The sequence below is a fragment of the Lontra canadensis genome, unplaced genomic scaffold, assembly GCF_010015895.1.
Source record: "Lontra canadensis isolate GAN:19392208 unplaced genomic scaffold, GSC_riverotter_1.0 scaffold9, whole genome shotgun sequence".
NCBI classification, from domain to species: domain Eukaryota; kingdom Metazoa; phylum Chordata; class Mammalia; order Carnivora; family Mustelidae; genus Lontra; species Lontra canadensis.
Genome location: NW_022631003.1, coordinates 24,396,680 through 24,419,325, shown reverse-complemented (window position 1 = coordinate 24,419,325; position 22,646 = coordinate 24,396,680). Strand labels below are relative to the sequence as shown.

The 22,646-nt window shown below is 34.9% G+C and overlaps 1 protein-coding gene across 2 annotated transcripts; it reads left to right on the top strand.

The window, feature by feature from the left end:
* The first annotated feature begins 1,843 nt into the window (after positions 1-1,843).
* On the top strand, positions 1,844-11,810 carry RERGL (RERG like). Of its 2 annotated transcripts, XM_032855091.1 has the most exons (5): positions 1,844-1,946; positions 3,262-3,318; positions 7,528-7,601; positions 8,656-8,804; positions 11,202-11,810. In XM_032855091.1, exons 1-5 carry the CDS (start codon positions 1,844-1,846, stop codon positions 11,482-11,484), a joined length of 666 nt encoding a protein of 221 aa, XP_032710982.1. In that variant the 3' UTR covers positions 11,485-11,810. The 2 variants fall into 2 exon arrangements, with proteins under 2 accessions (XP_032710982.1, XP_032710983.1); XM_032855092.1 differs by lacking the exon at positions 3,262-3,318 and having other exon boundaries at positions 1,846-1,946.
* Positions 11,811-22,646: the final 10,836 nt, after the last annotated feature.

Genomic DNA, 22,646 nt, shown 5'->3' with positions numbered 1-22,646 from the left:
TAGAGGGGGAAACATCCAGTTCCATAGTATAATAAATCATCTGGTAAACTTCCTTTTTAAAAAAAGAATTTATTTATTTATTTTTTTGAGAGAGAAAGAAAGAGAGAGCATGAGCAGGGGGGAGGTGTGGAAGGAGAGGGGAGAAGCAGGCTTCCCTCTGAGCAGGGAGCTGGATGGGAGATTTGATCCCAGGACCCTGGGATCATGACCTGAGCCAAAGGCAAACGCTTAACCTACTGAGCCATCCAGGTGCCCTGGTAAACTTTTAATTTTTTAATAAAAAATAATTACTTGTTACTTTTAATATAGGTGCATGGGTTAAAGATAAAATAGCTCATTTAAAAATTTTTTTATACTTTGTAATGAAAGGAAAATTTTGTTTCAGCTGTTACTTTGTTGATCGCACAATTTGCCATTTGCCATATGTTCTTTTCCCTTTTTTTTTTTCTTTACAGAATATATTTCTTCTTTTGGAATAGATACATCTCCCTAATCCCCAATCACTCTTTCTTTCTTCTGTTGGGTTTCAAGCTTCTGCTTATGTTTCAAGCTTTATCTACTTTTTGAAGTCCTTTCCATCCACTGCTCAGTTTTCCCCAGCCTTTGGTTAGAGCCCTATTTTAGCCATGATCATGTTTATTGTAATTATAATTGTTTCATTTTTCATCATAGTATACTGTAGCTTCATTAAGGCCAAAAAAGTTCTTTATAATTATTGACCTTGTAAACCCAACATAGCTTCAATGAAAAGTGGCAGTTACTGAACATTTGTTAAATAAATGCATTTAAAAAAAATCGCGTTATACCTGTGATCAACCCAGCTTAGAAATGGAACTCCTTTACCGGGGCCTCAAAATTGAGTAGATAAAATTGAATTCTTGTATTTGTTGTACTTTTTTCTCAACCCTCTGATTCATACATATACAAATGGGGAAAGAGAAAGGGAAGAAAGTAATACAGGGATTTGTGGTAGGGAAAAGTGGTTAAAAGTATGAAAGATCCATCATTTTGCATATTAAATGTACCTCTTTAGGTCATAGCAGGAGTAAATATATCATAATACCCCATCCAAATCTTATTCCTTTTTTTGAATTTCTTTTCTTACTAATTATTAAGTACTCTAGAAGGAAATGTAGGTTTCTGTTTATTGCTTTTTAAGCAAAATGAAGCTGCTTGGTTTATTTTTTTTTCTCAGAAAACTCACTATTGTCTATTGGCATAAAATTTAAAAAAGAGAGAAGGATTGTTTATCAGGAAAGACAATGTAAAACCCTTTGTGTCCACATATCTCATTCAGAGCCTCATATGACTCACATGAGCCCCAAAACATGGGCTGCATATTTGCCCTATTGTCAACCCTAAACTAATACATTTGAGGTAGCCATCCTCTTCCTTCTCTCATTTATTTTCATGAGTGAGTTAACTTATTCCCCTTGTCTTTCACAGAAGAAGCCCAAGAAGCTGTAGGCTCATGTATTAATAGAAAAATCAAAACTGATCCAATCTAAGTAGATTTACAGGAATGTATACTCATCATCTAAAAGCTTTCTTAATGAAATCATCTTTCTACATCCTAAGGAAAGGAAGATTCTGTGTACATAAAAATAGAGGATTGGGAGCTAAGCTTTCTTAGCTTAGTCTAGAAATTCTTAACTATTGACTTAAGAAGACTTTAAGTCTGAACAGTAACTGCAGTGTTTTGTTTTGTTTTCCTTAGCGAAATATGTTTAAAAAGACTCCAGGAAAACATTTTTTAAAGTTATTATTGGATGATAGGACTATGGGGCGGAGTTGGCCTTAGAGAAATTATAGCAGCATTAATAAAAAGTATTTTAAAAAGCACATGCTGGACTCAAGTCAGTATAGCTCCAGAAGACAGGAGCAGAAAGACAAGATGAATGATGTGAAACTTGCTGTCTTGGGTGGTGAAGGAACAGGCAAATCTGGTGAGTGGTGTTGTTTCCTATGGCGTGGTTCAGAGAGGAGAAAGAGAGAGAAATATATTGACCTAATAGATAGATACAGCTATATAATTATGCATATTACTTTTATTTTATTTTGTTACTATATAATTATTACATATTACTTTTCATAAGGAATTTTCATTTTTATGAGTAAATAATATAATTAACTGTATATTTATAGAATTTATAGACAGTTTGAGAAAGATATGTGTTAATTTATACCTTTTTAAAATTCACAGGAATAATAGTAAATGCCTCCATCACTGTCCCACCTACTTGTCACTCCACCACACCGGACCTCACATCCACTAGTAGCCAAACAATGGTGTTGAACTGATTCTTCTGCTCTGAAACTAAGGGTAGAGGAAAGTTCATGGAGACCTGTGGATTTTTAAAATCAACTAATTAATTAATTAATTAAAGAGAGAGCATGAGCAGAGGGAGGGACAGAGGGAGAAGGAAAGGGACAAGCAGACTCCGCTGAGTGTGGAGCCCAGCTCCGGGCTCGATCCCAGGAGCCCTAGATCATGACCTGAGCTGAAGTCGGATGCTTAACAAACTGAGCCCCCTAGGCATTTACTGTTGTCTAGTGGCTTGGATTATTTTTTAAATGCAACATTACTAGAGTGAAAAAACTAAGGATGGGCATGGCTTTATAGATGCCCGGGGACTGAGCAACAGGTGCCCTGACTTTGGAAGCCATGGATTTGTTTTATTTCACTGGATTTCATTTTTGGTTCCATCATGATGGTCAGGACACCACCAACAGAGCTACCTGAACTTCCTGAGCCATACACCTGGCCAGACCCAGGAGCTAGAACAAGATGAACTGACACTAGAGGTCCTTTTCCGGGTGTCCTGGAGTTTGAAGTCCCAGTATCTTCACAACCAGCTATAAATGCTTGGTCTTGTCTTTGTCACTATTAGCACGCAGCACCTTGGAGCCAGATTTAATCCAATCAAGAATATAAAGAGATGTTATAGTTCTTGAATTTCAAACTTAATGAGAACTCTGTTTCTGTTACATAAAGTAAGCTGCTTTACCTGTTCGCATTCATGAATTAATTACATAGTGTTTTGAATAGGCAGATCACTTTCTTTCTAGTCTTTTGATCTTTATGGTTGTACAGTGAAAATCTTGCTGACTATTATTTAGACTAGAATTTAATAAAGCTTTAAGGTCTGCATTAATGCTTGGTAATTTTTGAGCTGAAAGATAAAACCTTATGTATATAGCTAAGTTGTCTGTGTCCTAAAACAGAAAAAAACCCTAAGTCTAGCATGTTTGTTTTTGCAGCCCTCACAGTAAGGTTTCTTACCAAGCGATTCATTGGAGAATATGCCTCTAATTTTGGTAAGTTACCACTCGAGACTTTTTTTCACCTTTAAAATGTCAGCATTTCAATTAAACCACAATTAAGATCACTGAAGCATTTTGATAGAATTTTCCATTGTTGCACTTTTATACAGTGCAATATATTTATAAATATGCAACATATTTATACAGGTTCTGGTTGGAAATGCCAAAATAGGTACTTGAATTGAATGTTCTTATATGATGTTAAGTGAGATGGATTAGAAAGGCTGATTGTTTCAGGCTAGAATTAGAAGAACATTGAAACTGAGATTCCCCTCCCCCAATATTGTAAAGCATGTGAGTATGAATAATTTTGTAAACGATAAAACAGTTCTGAAATTAAATAAACATCTGTTGAAAGATAAGGACAAATTAATTATAAAATTACTAGAACTACAAAATAAAGCTTATTTTAATTGTAAAACTGTGTGAAAATAACAGGAAAATTATGCCTTGATTAAAGATCATATCATAATTATCTAGGTGGCTTATCTAAGTTTCAGAGAAATTCAAAACAGGTGCCAGAGCACCTTAATATAATCTTAGAAGCATTTTACTAACTTTGCTCTAAATTCATTTTGATCAGAATTAGCATGACATATGGGAAATACCACAGTGGGGCATTAATAAAAAGTGAGGAATTTTGCCAGAGTTTGAGTATATTTTTGACTCAGCAATTAATCAATATAATGGTACTAATATCTCACCTGACTTAAGGCATGAGGGAAAAGTATTTTTGCATTTTAAACAAGAACAACAGATTTATTAAAAACAAACAAACATGAGAATTGGGAAAAAGGGATGGGACCCCTGGGTGGCTCAGTGGGTTAAGCCTCTGCCTGCAGCTCAGGTCATGATCTGAGGGTCTTGGGATCGAGTCCCGCATGGGGCTCTCTGCTCAGCAGGGAGCCTGCTTCCCTCCCACCCCACTCTGCCTGCCTCTCTGCCTACTTGTGATCTCTCTCTCTGTGTCAAATAAAGAAATAAAATCTTTAAAAAAAAAAGAGTTGGGAAAAAGGGGAATGATTTTGATTTTTTTGTTTAATAATTCCTCGAGTAATAGGAAGTTATCATTACAAGTGTATTTTTCCATGAGAAATAATTCCCTCCACTAAAAAATATTTTTTAGTGCCTCCATTCGTGAGGTAACATTTCTAGAGAATTTTAAAAGTAACTTTAAAGTATTGTATTGCTTTCTACATGTATCTAAGATACTATTTTAGTAATAAGACATTGTCAATATGTTAGGGAAAGTGCTTGGAAAATTATTTAAAAAGAAATACATAGAAAGAGAAATTCCTATTGTTTCATTTCTCAGGTCAAAAACCTCAGTCAATATAACACAAAATAGGGGCTCCTGAGTGGCTCAGTGGGTTAAAGTCTCTGCCTTCAGCTCAGGTCATGATCTCAGGGTCCTGGGATCGAGCCCCGCATCAGGCTCTCTGGTCAGTAGGGAGCCTGCTTCCCCCTCTTTCTCTGCCTGCCTCTCTGCCTACTTGTGATCTCTCTCTCTGTCAAATAAGTAAATAAAATCTTAAAATCTATCTATCTATCTATCTATATAGACACACAAAATAGGAGTCAGGCATGAAAAAATGTTCCAGAACAACAAAACAAAGCAAAATATAACATAAATAAAACCACACCTAAAAATAACAGCAGCAACAAAAAACGTCCCATTAATCTTTTATAAGATATAGGTATGTAAACAAATGAAGTATGTACAATTTTGGCTGGTATATTTTCATTAAAAAAATAAAACTTGGAGACATTTTGAAAAGATAGTCAAATGAGCAAAAGGTTATCCTTGCATAAGGACAAAACAGAAAAAATGACCTCATCTTGTAAGTGAAAACCAGAAGGGAAAAATAATAAAATTCTAAAAAGTTAAGAGTTTGTGACCCCTGCTGGCAGTTTTTGAGTTGAGAGTAGATGTTTTTAAATTTCTAGAAGGAACTTTTATGGTTCACAGTCAGTAGTAAACCTATGAAGTTAGACGGAACTGTCTGAAAATGTACTTTAAGGTTTAATTAAACTATAACAGATTTTATTAAATGTAACCTAGAAGGAATTTAATATTCATCCCTAACCCCCTGAAGTTAGTTTCCCAAATGCTTGCTACATCTTTTAAACTATGGGTTACATTGCCAGAGTGGGGCATGATTTTTGTCAGTGTACCATTTTGGAGAGAAGTAGGTCTTAAATTAAACCCCAGAGGAAAAGTTACAGAAAGGTAGTCCCTTGTTCATTTAACAAATATTTATTGAGCACCTACCATGTCCCAGATACTCTTCTAGGTATAGAAGCTATAGCAGTGAACAAAAAAGACAATTATCTAAGCCTCCATAACATTTAGATTCCAGAAGAGAGGATCAATTTAAAAAATTAAGTTATGTCACATGATCATAAATGCTATGAAGAAAAAGAAAACAGCATGGGGGAATGGCACTAGTATGGTATGTGGCCATTTAAAATTGGGTAGTTAGGGTAGACTTCTCTGAGAAGGTGACATTTGGACAGAGACATAAAGGTGGCGAAAACTGAGCCATGAAGATATCTGTGGGGTTACGGGCAGGCAGGAGGAACAATTATCAAAATTCCGAGGCAGGAAATTTCTGAAAAAGTTGAGGAATGGTATGGAGGATGGTGTAGCTTAGGTGCGAAAAATTCGAGGGAAATAGCCAGAGAAGTCATGGGGGACTAGACAATGAGGGCCATTCTTAGTCATTTTAAAGGCTTTGCTTTATCCGAGTGAGATGGGGAGCCACTCGGAGAGATTTGATCAGACAAGTGATATGATTTGGGTACAAGATTCCCTTTTGCTCCCGTGTTGAGAATAGAGTAAGCATGAGAAGGGAATTAGGAGAGGGTTAAAGCACAGAGATGAAATAGGAGGGGTTTTGTAATAATCTAAACAAAATATAATGATGTTCTAATAATAGAGATGATGAGAACAGACAAATTTAAAATATACTTTAAAGATAGGATAAAAAGGAATTTTTAATAGGATAAATATGGAAGGTAAGAGAAAGACAGGATCAAGGGTGACTTAAAGATTTTAACCTGATCAGCTGGATTTATGGGTATGTCATGTAATGAAATGGAAAACTGTGGAAGATAAAATCTTTTTAGGGAGATCTGAGATTCATTTTTGAGTGTTTAAGGGTGAGATGTCTGTTCGGTGTTTAAAGGAAGATGTGCAATTGCAGGAGTTGTTTGCATCTGAAGTTCAAGGAAGTGGTCTAGGTACCGATATAAATTGGGTTCCTTAGCAAAAATTGTTCTATAGAACTCTGAATGAGTTTAGCAAGGGAGTCAAGATAGAGAAGAGATCCATAAACTGGACCCATGTTTTGAGAGGGAGAGGATATGTTGGGGAAAAATAAAAAAGATTAATACTGAGCAACAAGGAACAAAGGAAAATAAAAAACAGGGGAATATGTTGCTTTGAAAACCATGTGAAGGAAACCTTTTAAAGAGGCAGGAGTGATTGACTGTATTAATGCTAGTAGGGCAAGTAAGATCAAGATATAGAATTACCCATTGAATCTAAAACCATAACTTTGATAAGAACAGTTTTAGTTAAGTTATTGGAGCTAAAGCCTGATTGGAATAACTAAAAGAACTTGGGGGAGAGAAATTGGACATGGGGTGGGGGCGGGGGCTGGATATGTAACTAAAAGGCCAACAGAGAAATAGGGCAATTGTTGAAGAGATTGGGGGTTCTAAAGGATTGTTGTTAGAAACTCAGCTGTTAATAATGATGTAGTAAAGAAAAATTTATGATGCAGAAGAAAGAGATAAAATTGGTGGGGTCATGTCTTTCAGTAGATCAGAGTAATTGGTAACTAGTGTATAATGAATGCATTGACCTTAGATAGAAACACAGATAACTCATCCATAGTTATAGGATGGGAGATAAGTATATAAGCACCATATTATGTAGTTGAATAGATATGGTGGTGAAGTTTATTTGTAAGAAATACACACACACACACACACACACACACATATGTATATACACATATATATGAACAAATAAATACATGTATTTGACCACTAACATTTAAAAAAAAGCCACTGTACTATTCTATTAGAAGATAACCAATTGCATTTGAAAGATTGTGATTCAAATATGAGTTCCTTTTTTTTTTTTTTAATTCTGGAGTATTTCCATACTGCAACAAATATATGCATATTTTTCAGAATCTATCTATAGCAAGCATTTGTATTTGGAAGGGAAGCAACTGAATCTAGAAATATACGATCCTGGTTCTCAAGTAAGTAAAACAAAATATGCTTTTATTTTATTTTTTCAATCATGATTTGAAGAAGATTGGAGAGAGTAAGTGAAAATAAAGTTGCCAATCTTAAAACTGAAATTTATTCTCAATTAAAGTTTTAAAAGATTATTTTTAATATTATAAATTCCATTATCTAGCTTCTCTTTAAAGTTATGACAAAAATTACCATAGTACAAATATCTTTAAAATAGCGATATCAGACTGCATTTATATTTCAAGGATTTCACAGTATAGCTATTAGAAGTTAATAGTTTAGGGGCGCTTGGTTGGCTCAGTTGGTTAAGCATCCACCTTCGGCTCAGGTCATAATCCCATGGTCCCTGGGCTTCGGCTCCCTGCTCAGTGGGAGCATCTGCCTTAGGCTCAGGTCCTGGTCCCAGGGTCCTGGAATCTAACCCTGCATCAGGCTCCCTGCTCAGCGGGAGGCCTGCTTCTCCCTCTCCCACCCCCTGCTTGTGTTCCCTCTCTCGCTGTGTCTCTCTCTGTCAAATAAATAAATAAAATCTTTAAAAAATATATAAAAAATAAATAAAACAACTCCAGGACACAGATTCATTTAGTTATGTAAAATATCCCTTTAATGTTCTCAGCTAAACCTTATCGGTGTTTTTTTTTTTTCTCTGATTTAAATCTAGTATCAAAAATCAATAGATAACCCATTTGCTAATACTGATAGAAAATATTTTCTCTTTTCAAAACAAATTTGTGAATATTAATTCAAAGGGCAATTATTACAGCTTATCCAACTTTCAAAAAATTTAAGATATTTTCTTAAAGAAAAGTTGCAAATGAGATAGATAATAAAACTTTATTATACTTTCTCTTTATTTAAAGCATTTAATCACTTTTAATTAAAGAAAGAGTGATAAGGAAGAGAGAATAAAGGAAACTACATTTTAGAAAATATCATCAGTCTTTGGCTTATTAATGTCTCTTTTAGGTGAAATGGGCTTTCTATTAATTAATTGTCTAAGGTGTAAAATGCAGGTGAACTGTACTACCAGTTTCAATGTGCTTGATTTGTTTTCAGCCACAGAAAGCAAAATTTTCCCTCACAAGTGAGCTGCACTGGGCAGATGGGTTTGTTATTGTGTATGACATCAGTGACAGGTCCTCATTTGCTTTTGCAAAAGCACTGATCTACAGAATTCGGGAGCCACAAACTAGTCATTGTAAAAGGTAAGATATTCTTCATTCCTATCTCCTTTCTTTTGAGTAAATCATCGTATAGCTATAAGCATCATTAGGAAGAGTTTAATACAGCCTTCCAATTACAAAATTTAACAGCCCTGAACAATTCACCTTCCATTCCACAGGAGTTAGACATGTAGTAAAAGGAATAAGATGAGAATACTTTATATCCCGGCTGACATAAACAGTTACTTGCTCTGAGTAAATGGCTATTTTACAAGACAGACTCTGTTGTTAACATGACACTCACTTGCAAAACCCTGGTCCTCTGTATACAAGACAGTTCACTTTGCAACCTTTTCTTTTCATTCCCACAGAAATGTTAAGGATACTAAATAAATCCAAATTTATTACATTTGGCATCCAATTCCTAGTCATTGGGTTGCTCAATCTATCAAAGCAAAATAGACTGAAGAGTCAAACCATTACAATTTCTAAATGTGAGAATACATTTTTCTCTTTCACCTCCTAAAATAAAGAGCTGATCAATGATTTCCCATTGTAATTGTTTTGACACAAGTAGCTTGAAGGAAGACAGAACTGTCTCTTAAACCCTTCTTGTATTAGTAGGTGTAAGTTTAACCATATGAATTTCCCACTTAGCTTTCCTTATTTTTTTGTTTTAGCCTTTTGCATTTAAAATATTGATGTTTGTTCAAGATGCTGCTACAAAAGATTCTTTGTGCTCTGGATCAGATTTGCCCTGAGAGCCTGAAATAACATTCTAATCTGAGAATCAAGAAACACAGTATTAGTTCTGAAAATGTGTATATGTGTTTTATATCTATTTTAATGCCCCCTATCAAGAAAACATGGATAATAATTGATCAAGGGTATTTCCCTGGAGTCAATCAGCGTACATTCTTGTTATATCTGATTGACCTTAGGAAAACCACTTTAATCTCTAGACCTAATTTTTCTGATTATAAAACTGATAGAAACATGGTAGAAGAAAAGGATATGATTTTACCAACGTACCTCAGAGCTCTGATTTCCTTTAATATTACAGATTTTTTTGAACTCCATTGTTTTAAGCATTAAATACCTCATATTTAAGTAGCATGACTTAGATAAGTTATAGTAATAAACTTTTTTTGCTATTCCTCCAAATCAAAAGAATCACTTAAGAATAATCAAAAACATAAAAGTGAGAACACCTATTTGATATTTTCCAGGCAATTTTATTAATGTACATAATGTATTAATGTATTTTTCAGCATTTCTGGTTCTCAGTCTGTAGATAGACTAGAATAGCAAAATATGTTACTGTTTTATTTAAAAATTGCATCTGATATTTGTGACTCAGTCTTCAAAATATTTCACTTACTCTTTCCCATTAATCCTTTACGATAATTTTCTGAATTTCACAGAAAAAGATATTAATACTCTGAAAAGTCTACATACTGTGCTTTTTTTCCCCTCACCACTCACACCATCATGTAAATGAAGCCAGCTTTGAGCAGAATATAAAGACAGTATCTCTTCAGATAGAGTTGAAGACTGCATTTGTCCATATTTCCCCTCAAGTGGATAACTTGGCAGAGTTCCATGGCATTTGAGGACTAGTTGTCTTACTATAGCCTTCAAATGAAATTCTGTTTTAGAAATGTGTCACTATAACCAAGGAGAATACATTGATATTTGCTGAAGACATTATCTTAACAAAGAAACGTATTGATTAAATAAATAAAAAATTGTACAAGGTCCTGAGATCATAACGTTTTTCTCTAGAGTATGGTATAATGGGTATTCACAAAGAACAAACAGCAGTGAGTATTGAGTAATATTTTCTCTGGGGAAATCCTATCTAAATTGTTAAATTACAGTAACTATTCAGCAAAGAGACATTAGTTAGTCCTTCTCTTTCCATTGATAAGGAAATGAAAAATAATACTTGGTAAGCATCTTTTGTTGCCTGTCACTGTGCTAGGTATTTTTACATCCATCATTCAATTTAATCTCTATGAGAATTCTGTGTAATGAGTGTTATTTTACCATTGTTTTACATATAGGAAAATTGAAAGTGGGAAGACTCACAATCATGCCTTATTAGTAAACAGACCCATAATTCAAGAATAGGTTTATATCAGTGCAGATCCTATGCTTTAAGAGTCTTGCTGCTTCTGTGTCACACACTACGTTCTATCTAAAATAATTTTTGCAAGTAAGTGGGGATATGTGTCATAGACATACATAAGACTTTAAGGAACACAAACGCATGTGCGCACACACACACACACACGCACTATACACACACACACACATATATATATATATCTATATATATATATATATATTTTGGTCAGTAATTAATTTTGATATACACTTAATGAGAAAAAAAAAAGATGCAAAATAATCTTGCCAGAGTTGTGTTCTATATTTCAGAGCTGTGGAATCAGCTGTGCTTTTGGTTGGTAACAAGCAAGATCTCTGTCATGTACGAGAGGTTGGATGGGAAGAAGGGCAGAAGCTGGCATTGGATAACCGATGCCAGTTCTGTGAATTGTCTGCAGCAGAGCAGTCTCTGGAGGTAGAAATGATGTTTATCAGAATTATCAAGGACATCCTGACAAACTTCAAACTCAAAGAAAAGAGAAGACCCAGTGGATCTAAATCAATGGCTAAATTGATCAATAATGTATTCGGAAAGAGACGGAAATCTGTTTAGTAGATGTGTAATCCTAGGGGATTTATTATATCAGAGAGTTTCAAATATTCACATGATAATGAAATTTACCCTTTGTATGCAGTCTTTTTTTTTTTTTTAATAATTCTCTTAGAAAAGTGAAATGGCTGAGCATAAGCCATAGCTTTGTTTTCAGATACACAGTTTGCCTTTTTGGTTGTTTGTATCTGTATGCTCTGCTTCACATGAAACCTTTTTCTCTGTTACACAGAATAGCACTCGCTATAACTTACTGATGCATTGCTATCTGATTTGCCTTGCCAAATAAACTCTGCTTAATAATGTTATTAAACTACCATTCCAGAGGCCTCAGTTGACCTTTATTTTATTTATTTCTTTTGAATGAAGTATGTAATTATATTTCATATAGTTAATGTGTTATAGAGCTGAATTTATAAATTTGTAGAAGTTCATAATTTAGTAGAAATGCATGAATTTAATTTTGAAAATGCCTTTACAGGAATTCAGTGAGTTCTTGATATTGCTTACATCTGGATATTACTTATTACTCATACTACTTATTTTACCTATACCTTAGGCCTTAAAGACTTAAATTCCTTGCCTGTAAGTGTAGTCTGTATTTGGTCTCATGATGAAAAATTCTGCCTCTCCTTGTATTCTTTGCTAAGAAGGGTAATTATCATAGAGAAATTAACTTATACAGCTTTTCATATGAAAAAGAGCAGTTGATTTTAGTTCACATAGAGATCCAAACATCACAGGGAAAGAAAAAATAAATGCTATTTGCTAAATATATAACCTTGAAGACCTTATTGCCCTGAAAGAAACACCATATTAGATAGACATTTGGGCCTTCTCAGATTTCTTTGAGTACAGTTTCCTTCAGAAAGCAACTGTTTACCCCCTGCACTTCAGTACCACTGCCGTTGGCCTTGCTCCATTTCAAGTCAAGGTCCTAGACCTAACTTCAGCCAAATCACTGATAAATTAAGGTTAGGTCTCTGAGAAGTTAAACTGGGAGCACAGGCAATGGTACATATGTTGGTTAACATGTATTGGCAGAACCCTGGGGGCCAAGGTGGAAGAGAATCTTGAGTAGAGGGTGGTCCAGAAGATTCAGCTGCAAAGGGGAGAATTCATTGACATGGTGTTACTCAGCATGAGTCATGATTCTGCGCTGTAGGAGTGATACCTAGAGCTCATCCATGTACGTTGCTGTTTCTCAGGAGCCTGACCTGGATGCACTAGAGTAAAAGTTGTGGAAATAATAAGACATCATGTGGTAGAATACAAAATAGTTCAGAACATTCATAAAGATAGAGGAGTTAGAATTGATATGGTATAGGTTGACCCAAAAACCTGCCATCTTGCTGTGTTGCTTGGGACAATTCAGAGGCCTTTCCTTTACTAAGGAAGTAAGGAGGCACAGACAACTTTGAGAAGCTTCACAGTGGCTGTGCTTACAGGTCAGAATTGGCAGTGGGGATGTTGCCATCGAACTGTGCTCCTCCGTATCAATGCAGGTGATAGAATCCTGGAGAGTAGAATCAGGGTGCCGGCATTTAACTAGGTTCCTGTTATCCACTCACTCAGCCCCCAAAGAAGTGATACTATGTCCAGGGTAGAGGCTCCGTTTCTAACACTGGCTGGTTGGAAACTTAGAAATAGTGTGCTCAATCAGCTATATTGAGGCAAAGTCCATATTATAAGCCCAGGCATCTCTTCCATCTGTGGAATGCCACTGTGACCACTATTATCCTGGATCCATTTTGTAAGCACAAGGATGGCCAAGAAAAGAGGCAGGTTAATATCTGCAGGACAGGTCATTCTGTCCACTTGGTTGCAAAGTGAGTTCTCATTGGTGGATGCTCTCTGATGGGCAGTAGCATGATACACAAATATATGTCTATTTTATGCCCTCTCTAGGAGATCCATTCATACAATTTTTCTCTAGTTTTTCTTGTCACTGTCTTCCACTTTTACTTCATATTGATCTCAGACCAACTGGCAAAACCACTGATGGCTGCATAGAAATTTGTACCATGTGCCATCTTTTCTAACATACAAAGGGTAGATAACCAAGTATACACCTCGAAGCTCTGGCAAATGGGACAATGAATTTCTTGGTAACCTCCATGTAACGAGGCCCAGTCCTCTTATGGCGGGCACTAATATCTCAAGCTTAGGAAAGCTTTCTATCAATTCAGAACATTCAAATTAGATTGCTATGTCAATGAGAAATAAGCTTTTTTTTTTTGTTTCAAAGATTTTATTTATTTATTTGACAGAGAGAGACACAGCGAGAACGGGAATACTAGCAGGGGGAGTGGGAGAGAGAGAAGCAGGCTTCCCACTGATTAGGGAGCCTGATGCAGGGCTCGATCCCAGGATCCTGACACTTAATGACTGAGCCACCCAGGTGCCCCGAGAAATAAGGTTTTTATTGTGTAATGTTATTTTAGCAAATTCAGTGATACAGTATTTTTGGCCAATTATTTACAGGGATTTTGTTAATCTTTTATAGACTCAATATTCAATGACTTTATATGTATAAGTATATATGTCAATATATACATATCAGTTTAACCATTATACCTTAATGTTTTTGTTTTATTTTTTTCTCCTTATTCTTGTTTTTTGAGTTAGCATAAGTAATTTTAATTTTTTTTAATTTTATTTTTTATAAACATATATTTTTATCCCCAGGGGTACAGGTCTGTGAATCGCCAGGTTTACACACTTCACAGCACTCACCATAGCACATACCCTCCCCAGTGTCCATAACCCCACCCCCCTCCCAACCCCCCTCCCCCCATCAACCCTCAGTTTGTTTTGTGAGATTAAGAGTCACTTATGGTTTGTCTCCCTCCCAATCCCAATCCCATCTTGTTTCATTAACTCTTCTCCTATTCCCTTCACCCCCCATGTTTCTCCTTATTCTTTTGGGTAATCTCAGTTTTAGAGATTTGGTCCTCATTCTTTAAAATTATTTTCCCAGTTTAAGAAAGATTCTTTTAGGATGATTTTGTGTGAAAAACAACCTATTAATTAATGTTATATGCAAGAACTCTAATGTCAAAATGGTATGAAAAATCTTTAATAGCTTAATCCATGCATATGTGTCTGTGATGATTCAGAGTTCAAAATTCCTCTGTTAAGGATACTAATATTTGTATATATTTTAAAATTTCATTTATTGTACCTTGATTTTTTTGTCAGGATGACTTGGGATGACACATCTTGTTATGAGTCAATGGAACATAGTAATGCAGACAGACATTCTCATACATACATACAAGCACACAAAAGATAACTATGTGCGGTGATGTGTTAATTAACTCGATTGCAGTTTGATTTTGGTAACCACTTTACTATATATATGCATATTAAACTATCATATTACAACTTTACTTTTCAATTTACCTCAACCTGGAAAAAAAAAAAAACAGTTTTACATTAACAAAATTTACATTTTAAGTGCGGTTTCTGTGAAGCAACTTTAGAAATGCACACTTGGGGGCACCTGCGTGGCTCAGTGGGTTAAAGCCTCTGCCTTCGGCTCAGGTCGTGATCCCAGGGTTCTGGGATCGAGCCCCACATCGGGCTCTCTCCTCTGCAAGGAGCCTGCTTCCTCCTCTCTCTCTGCCTGCCTCTCTGCCTACCTGTGATCTGTCTGTCAAGTAAATAAATAAAAAATCTTAAAAAAAAAAAAAAGAAATGCACACTTGATTATTTTCCAGAGTGATACTAAAAAGTACTGGATTAATTTCCCCATTTATGCTGTGACAGTTTTAAAACATGTTCACACATTTTTTTGACACTTCTCCTATCAACCAGTTAAGTCCAATTCCCCTCTCCATGATTATGGATCACTCTTGTTGACTCTCTTTCAACAAACAGAATAAGGTGGAAGTAATGGGTAGGACTTAGGAGACCAGGTTGGGAAAGGTGCTAGAGCTCCCATCTGTTCCTGTGTCATCTGTTCTCAGCTGTCCCATCTGTGCCTCCCTGGGACTCAGCTTTGGGAGCCATGAGTCAACAAGTCTGAATCAGGCTGCCCTAAAGGCACCTGACTGGAGATACCACCTGGGATTAGTAACCACACAGCCACCCAGCATATGAGCAAATCTTCAGGTGATTCTAGCCTCTAACCTTGGACTAGCTGATGCCGAAGAGAGCAGAGATGAGTTAGCCCACAGAATCCAGGTCCAACTGCAGATTTGTGAGAATAATATCGTCGTTGTTTGGGTTTTGTTAAACCATTGCTTTCAGGTTGTTACACAATAATGGATCATCAGAACAGACAACTTATTAAAACTTTTGGTAATTCAGATAATACAAAAGATTTGGCTTTCTTCTTGGGGAAAAATGGTGAAAAAGGATTCTTCCAAACAGCTTCAAAACAGTCCAGAATCCAAAGTCTTCCCACTGTTAGTTTTTTTCTTGGGAATGTAATTCACATGTAAAGCAACTTGCAAAAACTTAAAAAATAATAAATTACAGTTTTCCAAAGTGAGAAAACCACATCTGCTTACAGAGAAACAAATACATCAACATTAGACCATAGAATATTGTAGGTTGAGGATAGCCAGTGTGTCTATAAATCTTGGAGATAGTTAAGCTGTATCACTAGGCTGGGAATTGCCTATGCTGCTTCTAGTGAAAGGATGCTGTCATTCACTTTGGATAAGCTTCAGTGAGATAACACATAATGAGGGGCGACAGCAGAGGAAGGGAATGCCAAAAGGGAGGGGCCTTTAAAATGCTTTTGATTTAATACAAGGCATGCACTATGAATAAAGGGGTTGAATGATACCTGTATGTTTTATAGGTTTATAAATTGGCTGTAGTAAAATATTTTACATCTTAGATCACTAGGTATTGTTTCAGCTTATTATGGGAGATATCTATCTAGAGTTGACTGAATTGTATTAATCTGAACCTAGTTTAATGATGCCTTAACGTTTTTATGGGGGAATTTAATGTTTGCAATAGCCATGTTCCTTATTTGAAAGCGTGACTTATAGGTTTCTCATCTTCCTTCAATTATGAAATCCTTCAGCTAATAAAGGAAAATGATTATAGTTTGCAAAAAAGGCAAAGTCATTTAATAATCCATATAACTGTCTATTGCAGGACTTTGCATAATAATTGTAATTTAGCTATTAGGGATTCTAAAGGCAGTTATCAGTCATACTCTACAATTCTGGGGGAATCACACAAAGCCCAAATTATTGAAAGTATTTTAAATTCCCAAAGAAAAAAAAAGACACACTATAATCGGAAATATACTTTATAATGACAATATATTATTTCAAATCAAAGAAGAAGGTCATCATAATTTTCAAATGTATACCAAACAGATTGTTTTTCTTTCTTTTGGATAAAGATACAATTTAAGTTTACTTTTACTAATGGAAACCCAAGTTCCTCTAAGGAGGAAATTAGCAGACTGTAAAGTGCTGTTGAAATGTGGAATTTCACCAACATTTAGTAATCCCGGAACCACTAAGCATAAAAAATTAAGAAAACAAAAACAAAGACAAAAACAAAAACAGAACACTGAAGATGAGTAAGAGATCAAATTACTTGCCATGATATGAAAGCATGACTGTGAGTTACCGCCGTAGTATTCAGACCATTTTATAGGACCAAAGATGACTACTTAGTAATTAGACACTTGGAAACATTCAAACACATATAAAATTAGACTGGTATTTTTTCCAGATATAAATTTACTTTCAAGGTAATAAATTATTCAGTTTTGCATAATTTGAGTATGGTTCTACACATAAACACATTTGGGGGTTAAAATTCTTGGGTTGAATTGGAGGTAGAATGTTTAATTGATTCAAACAACAGTTATTTAAAAAATAACCAGTTGGTTGATTTTATCAGAAAATTTTAAGGCCTAGACAAAAAGAAGTCTATATTTTACTTACCAATATTCTCCACAATTAGAGCGATTTTGAGCAAAACCTGCTAAGAAGTAGTTTAAAAATTAAGAAATTTGATCATTCTAAATTACCATTTATTTTTTTAATAAAATATTTTTTAAAGTTTAATATATTTATAGAGTAAGACTAATGCACGTGTGTGTTTCTGTATATGTCTATAGATAGACTACTGTACATGTATATCATATGTATATGTAAGTATGTTACTATTTAATCCAATAACCCATTCAGTCAAAGGAATACAAAATATCAAGTGAAATAACGGCAAAGAAATAATGGAAATAGCAAAATAATTTTAAAAAGGAGGATTAACATATGTGAGAAAAGTTGCATTCAAAATTATAAAATTGGGGACAGATTCCAAGATGGATCCCTTTAGAAGAGGAAAAAAAATAGTGCAATTATAAAATGGGGAATGACTGGGTGCATATAAATGTTAAAAGAATTGGTTTGTAGCTATATAAAATGAATAGCTGCCTATCAGCTTAGCATTATAGTTAAAATAAGTGGGCATGAGACAAAAATGAAATTGAACAGATCAGAAGAAACAGAAATACAACAGATACTATGAGATAATGTTCCCATTTGTCTCGGCAAACATTAGAATTTGAAGAATTAGTGGACATCTATAAACTATTAGAAAATTGAACTAGGAGGAAAGTTCACAGAAGGAGAATTTTTTACCAAAAACAAAATATATGTTCTTTGGGTATCTTATTTTATAAGTGACTAACATGCCAACTTAGAAACTATATATAAAATGAAAAAAAGATATTTTGAAAAAATCTATTTTCTCCTACCACATTTTGTCTTGTTGAAATAAATATGTTGGTTTGTGACACTCAGTCTTCTAAGAATCAGGAATAGAACAGCAAATGCTTGTATTATTTTTTTTTTCTTTAATACCTGTGGCTGTGTCAATTATCTAGTAGAGGATACCTCACTAGAGGTTGTTGAGGGAAAATAATGGAAGATAAGTGCAGAACTTTGATTATGTTCTTTTATTGAATATCTTTAAGCAAATTGAATTTCCCCTATAAGGAAAATATAAAACAACATAGCTTTAGTAATTTTATTTTACCTTTAGAGAACCACTAGTAAGGAATATCTATGAAAAAACTTTAATTTGTACACATTGGCATATATTTTTTAATCATGAGGATTTCACTGAGACATTGACTAGTTAGGATGACTGAATCTGCCACTTCCCAATTTTCTATTGAAATTCTAATTTTAATTTGAATAATGACAGTTTATAATAGCATTGAAATTTCATATAACAGAAGTCAGCAGAAACTCAGTGTTTCACTAAGTGAACTGAGAACTGAAATGAGAGAAAAATCATAGTTTATATTTGTGCTACCTTCTTTACTGAAAATGCATAATTTGCCTGGTACAGATTGCTACAGTATACTGCCCTTTCCTTAAGAAAGCTTATACACAGCTTTGCATAATTGGAAAACTGGCCATCCTTCTCTTCCTTCCATGAACATGGTTCTCTGAAATAGCCACATCCCTTAATTTCTCTCACTCAGGACCCAATACCAACACCTTCTTTTCCTTTAAACATTCACAAGTAGAAGAGTAAGAAAAGTGGGAGTGGCAAACTGCTTCTTGGCCAGGACAGTGTTTATGGGTAAAGGCAAACACAGAGAGAAGTAGAGATTTGGTTGCTGGAAATGTTAGGGCAGAGGCTCAAAGATTTGATTTACTATGATTTGCATGTTGTATTTGTTTATTTTATTTTATTTTATTTTTTTTAAAGATTTTATTTATTTATTTGACAGACAGAGATCACAAGTAGACAGAGAGGCAGGCAGAGAGAGAGAGGGAAGCAGGCTCCCCGCTGAGCAGAGAGCCCGACGTGGGACTCGATCCCAGGACCCTGAGATCATGACCCGAGCCGAAGGCAGCGGCTTAACCCACTGAGCCACCCAGGCGCCCCCGCTGAAAAGGAAAACAAAACAAAACAATTTGTGTCCTGGTATTCACTACATATGATGATGGCAAGTTTGAGAACCACCTCTCACGGCCAACTAAATCAATCCTGTTTATGTATAGAAATTATGCTGAGTTGGGCACAATAGCCAGACTTCTGGAGTTGAGACTTGAGAGAGAGAGGTACACTATTCCCTTCCCAAAATAATAATTGAGAGGGTTATAAGATAAGGAGAAGACAGGTGCACCATATATTGGCAAATCAGACCACAGAGCATCTTTCTTTTTATAGGGATCAAGAGACATCAAACAAACAGATAAATCCCCCCACCACACATATACATTAAAAATAATGGACTTTTGAAAATGTTCCTTAAGACAAAAACATAGCAATATTAATTGGAAAGGGGAAAGTATATATATATCTAAAAATAATTTTAAAAATGAAAATTAGAATAGAATTAGAATAGAAAGTCTAGAGCAGACTTTAAAATCTGCATTTTTGGCAAGGAAGAGTCGAATTGGCATTTCAGAACATCATTTAAATGGCATTGATGTAAAACAAGAGAAGATTTTTAAGAACATGAAGAAGGACAAATAAATGAATGTATTAAAAAGCATTTAATGTAAATATTATAGATGTGAAGAATATAATTAAAGTAATAGTCATTATAGTAGATAATACTTATTCCTGGAATATAAACTTAGAAATCCACAGAAGCAATAATCCCTATCCTGGTAGTACAAGCAGATAAAATTCTACATCTCAAATATGATTCAGTGTGTTTTAAGAAAAAGATACATATACTAGTCTCTCAGAAAGTAAAAGCATGTAAAAATTAATTGAAAAAACTCAGCTGACTTAAATTTCTTTGTAATTGTATAAACAGAAGTTACTTAAGAAAAGTAAAACTTCTAGGGGTGCCTGGGTGGCTCAGTGGTTAAAGCCTCTGCCTTTGGCTCAGGTCATGGTCTCAGGGTCCTGGGATCGAGTCCCACATCGGGTTCTCTGCTCGGAGGAGAGCATGCCTCCTCCTCCTGTCTCTCTCTGCCTGCCTCTCTGCCTACTTGTGATCTGTCTGTCAAATAAATAAAAAAAAAATTAAAAAAAAAAAAGAAAAGTAAAACTTCTAAAGAGTTTTGAGGGTAACTGGCAAAATTCTAGTTAAAAAGACAGCTGAATTCTAGTTAAAATGTGAAGGCAAAAGAAAGATTTTCAGATATGCAAGTGTTCTGAAAAAATATTCACAATTAGTGTTATTTAAAAATTATCAAAGTTTCAGTTCTAATAAATAGAGAATAATTGAAATTAAGAATTTAGGAACTAGAAGGCTATAATATAAAAGCAATTGTGGTAGGTCTAATTATATGCATAGAATGATATATGTGATATTATTTATTATCAATGACTAAAGTGATACTTCTAGAAATCTAGGCTGTGAATAATCAGAAAACAAACTATTTCAAGTAGACTTTGTTAAAGCAGAGAACAAATTTTGGTAATACTATTGTCTAAGAATATGGTTAAGCTAGTTACGATAGAAAAAATAGTTATGTGGACTATATAAGCATTTTTTGAGTATATGCTAGGTATGTAGCACAGTGCTAGATGGCGTAAACATATTTTATAAAAAGATAGGAAGTTCACTGCAAAGAAGATATTGTTATCTTATTTTACATGGCTTACATCTTTTACACACCTGAACAGAATTAAAAAGATTAAATCTAGATCAAAGGCCAGTTATTGCCTGAGCTGGAATTCATGAATAAATGTAGCTGGTTCTAAACATCTCTCTCCACCTCCTCCCTCAATACTACTGATAATTCTATACACACGTTAAATCATTTTCCAAATGGTTTTGAATTATACAGGGAGATGCCTGTGTTTTGGTAATAAAAAGAAAAGCAAGATATAAAAGTACAGGTAGGTATGACTCTATGTACAAATGTATCACAGAAAAAGGTTACAAAGGAATATACCAAATGATTATTAGCTCTTGGATGACTATCTCTTTGTGTTTTCCAAATTTCCTATAAATGAACATTAATCACCTTTGTAATTAAAAGACAAAGATTATTATTTTTATTTTTTTAGATTTTATTTAATTATTTAACAGAGAGCGTGTGAGAGAGTACAAGCAGGGGGAGAAGGAGGCAGAGGGAGAAGGAGAAGCAGGATCCCCACTGAGCAGGGAGCCTGATGCAGGGTTCTATCCCAGGACCCTGGGATTGTGACCTCAGCTGAAGGCAGATGCTTAACCAATTTAGCCACCCAGATGCCCCTAAAGATTATTCTAAATGTACAAATGTTGAAAGAGTTTATTGAGCTGATTTACAGTCAAAATTTAGGGATTATATGGATTATCTATGAATTACAAAAACCTCAGCAGTTTACCCTTATTATTAAGATCTTATAGATCTTTATTTTTAATGTAAGTCAAATCCCAAAGCTTATTAATCACATAGATTTTCTATTTTACAGATGCATTTTCTTCTTCCAATTTTCCACAAGAATGTGCTATATTTATAATTTGGAAAAAAATAAAGAATATGTACTTTTTGTATCTTTGATCAAGATAATACACATACAATAAAATGCCTATATTTTAAGTGCACAGTTCTGTGAATTTTAAAGTATTTTTTTAAAGATTTTTATTTATTTATCTGACAGACAGAGATTACAAGTAGGCAGAGGAGATAGGCAGAGAGAGAGGAGGAAGCAGGCTCCCCGTCGAGCAGAGAGCCTGATGTGGGGCTCAATCCCAGGACCCTGGGACCATGACCTGAGCTGAAGGCAGAGGCTTTAACCCACTGAGCCACCCAGGCACCCTGGTTCTATGAATTTTAACAAATGTATTCATCTGTGTAACTGCCATCAAATCATGATTAAGAGCATTTCCATCATTTTGGAAACATCCCTTGTGGTCCTTTCCAAGCAATCTGGAAACCAATTTGCCATTTTTCATAAACATAAGTGTAACTTTATAAACAATAATAAGAATATGCAATTATTATAAACAACAGAAGGAATATTCAGTCTTTATGAGATGACTACTCCCATGTCACATGACTTCAAGCCCCAAGACGTGGATTACTTGTGTGTCCTGTTCACTACCACTTCCACAGGACTTAACCACAGTGCCTGGCACACAGTTGGAGCCCATAACACACTCACGGAATGAAATTTGAATGCATCTTATCTGCAGGCACTTATGTGAGAGATTTTAGTATAAATCACTTTTCAGTGTTTCGTGGATTCCAAACTGGTGACTCTTTCTAAGTAATTCG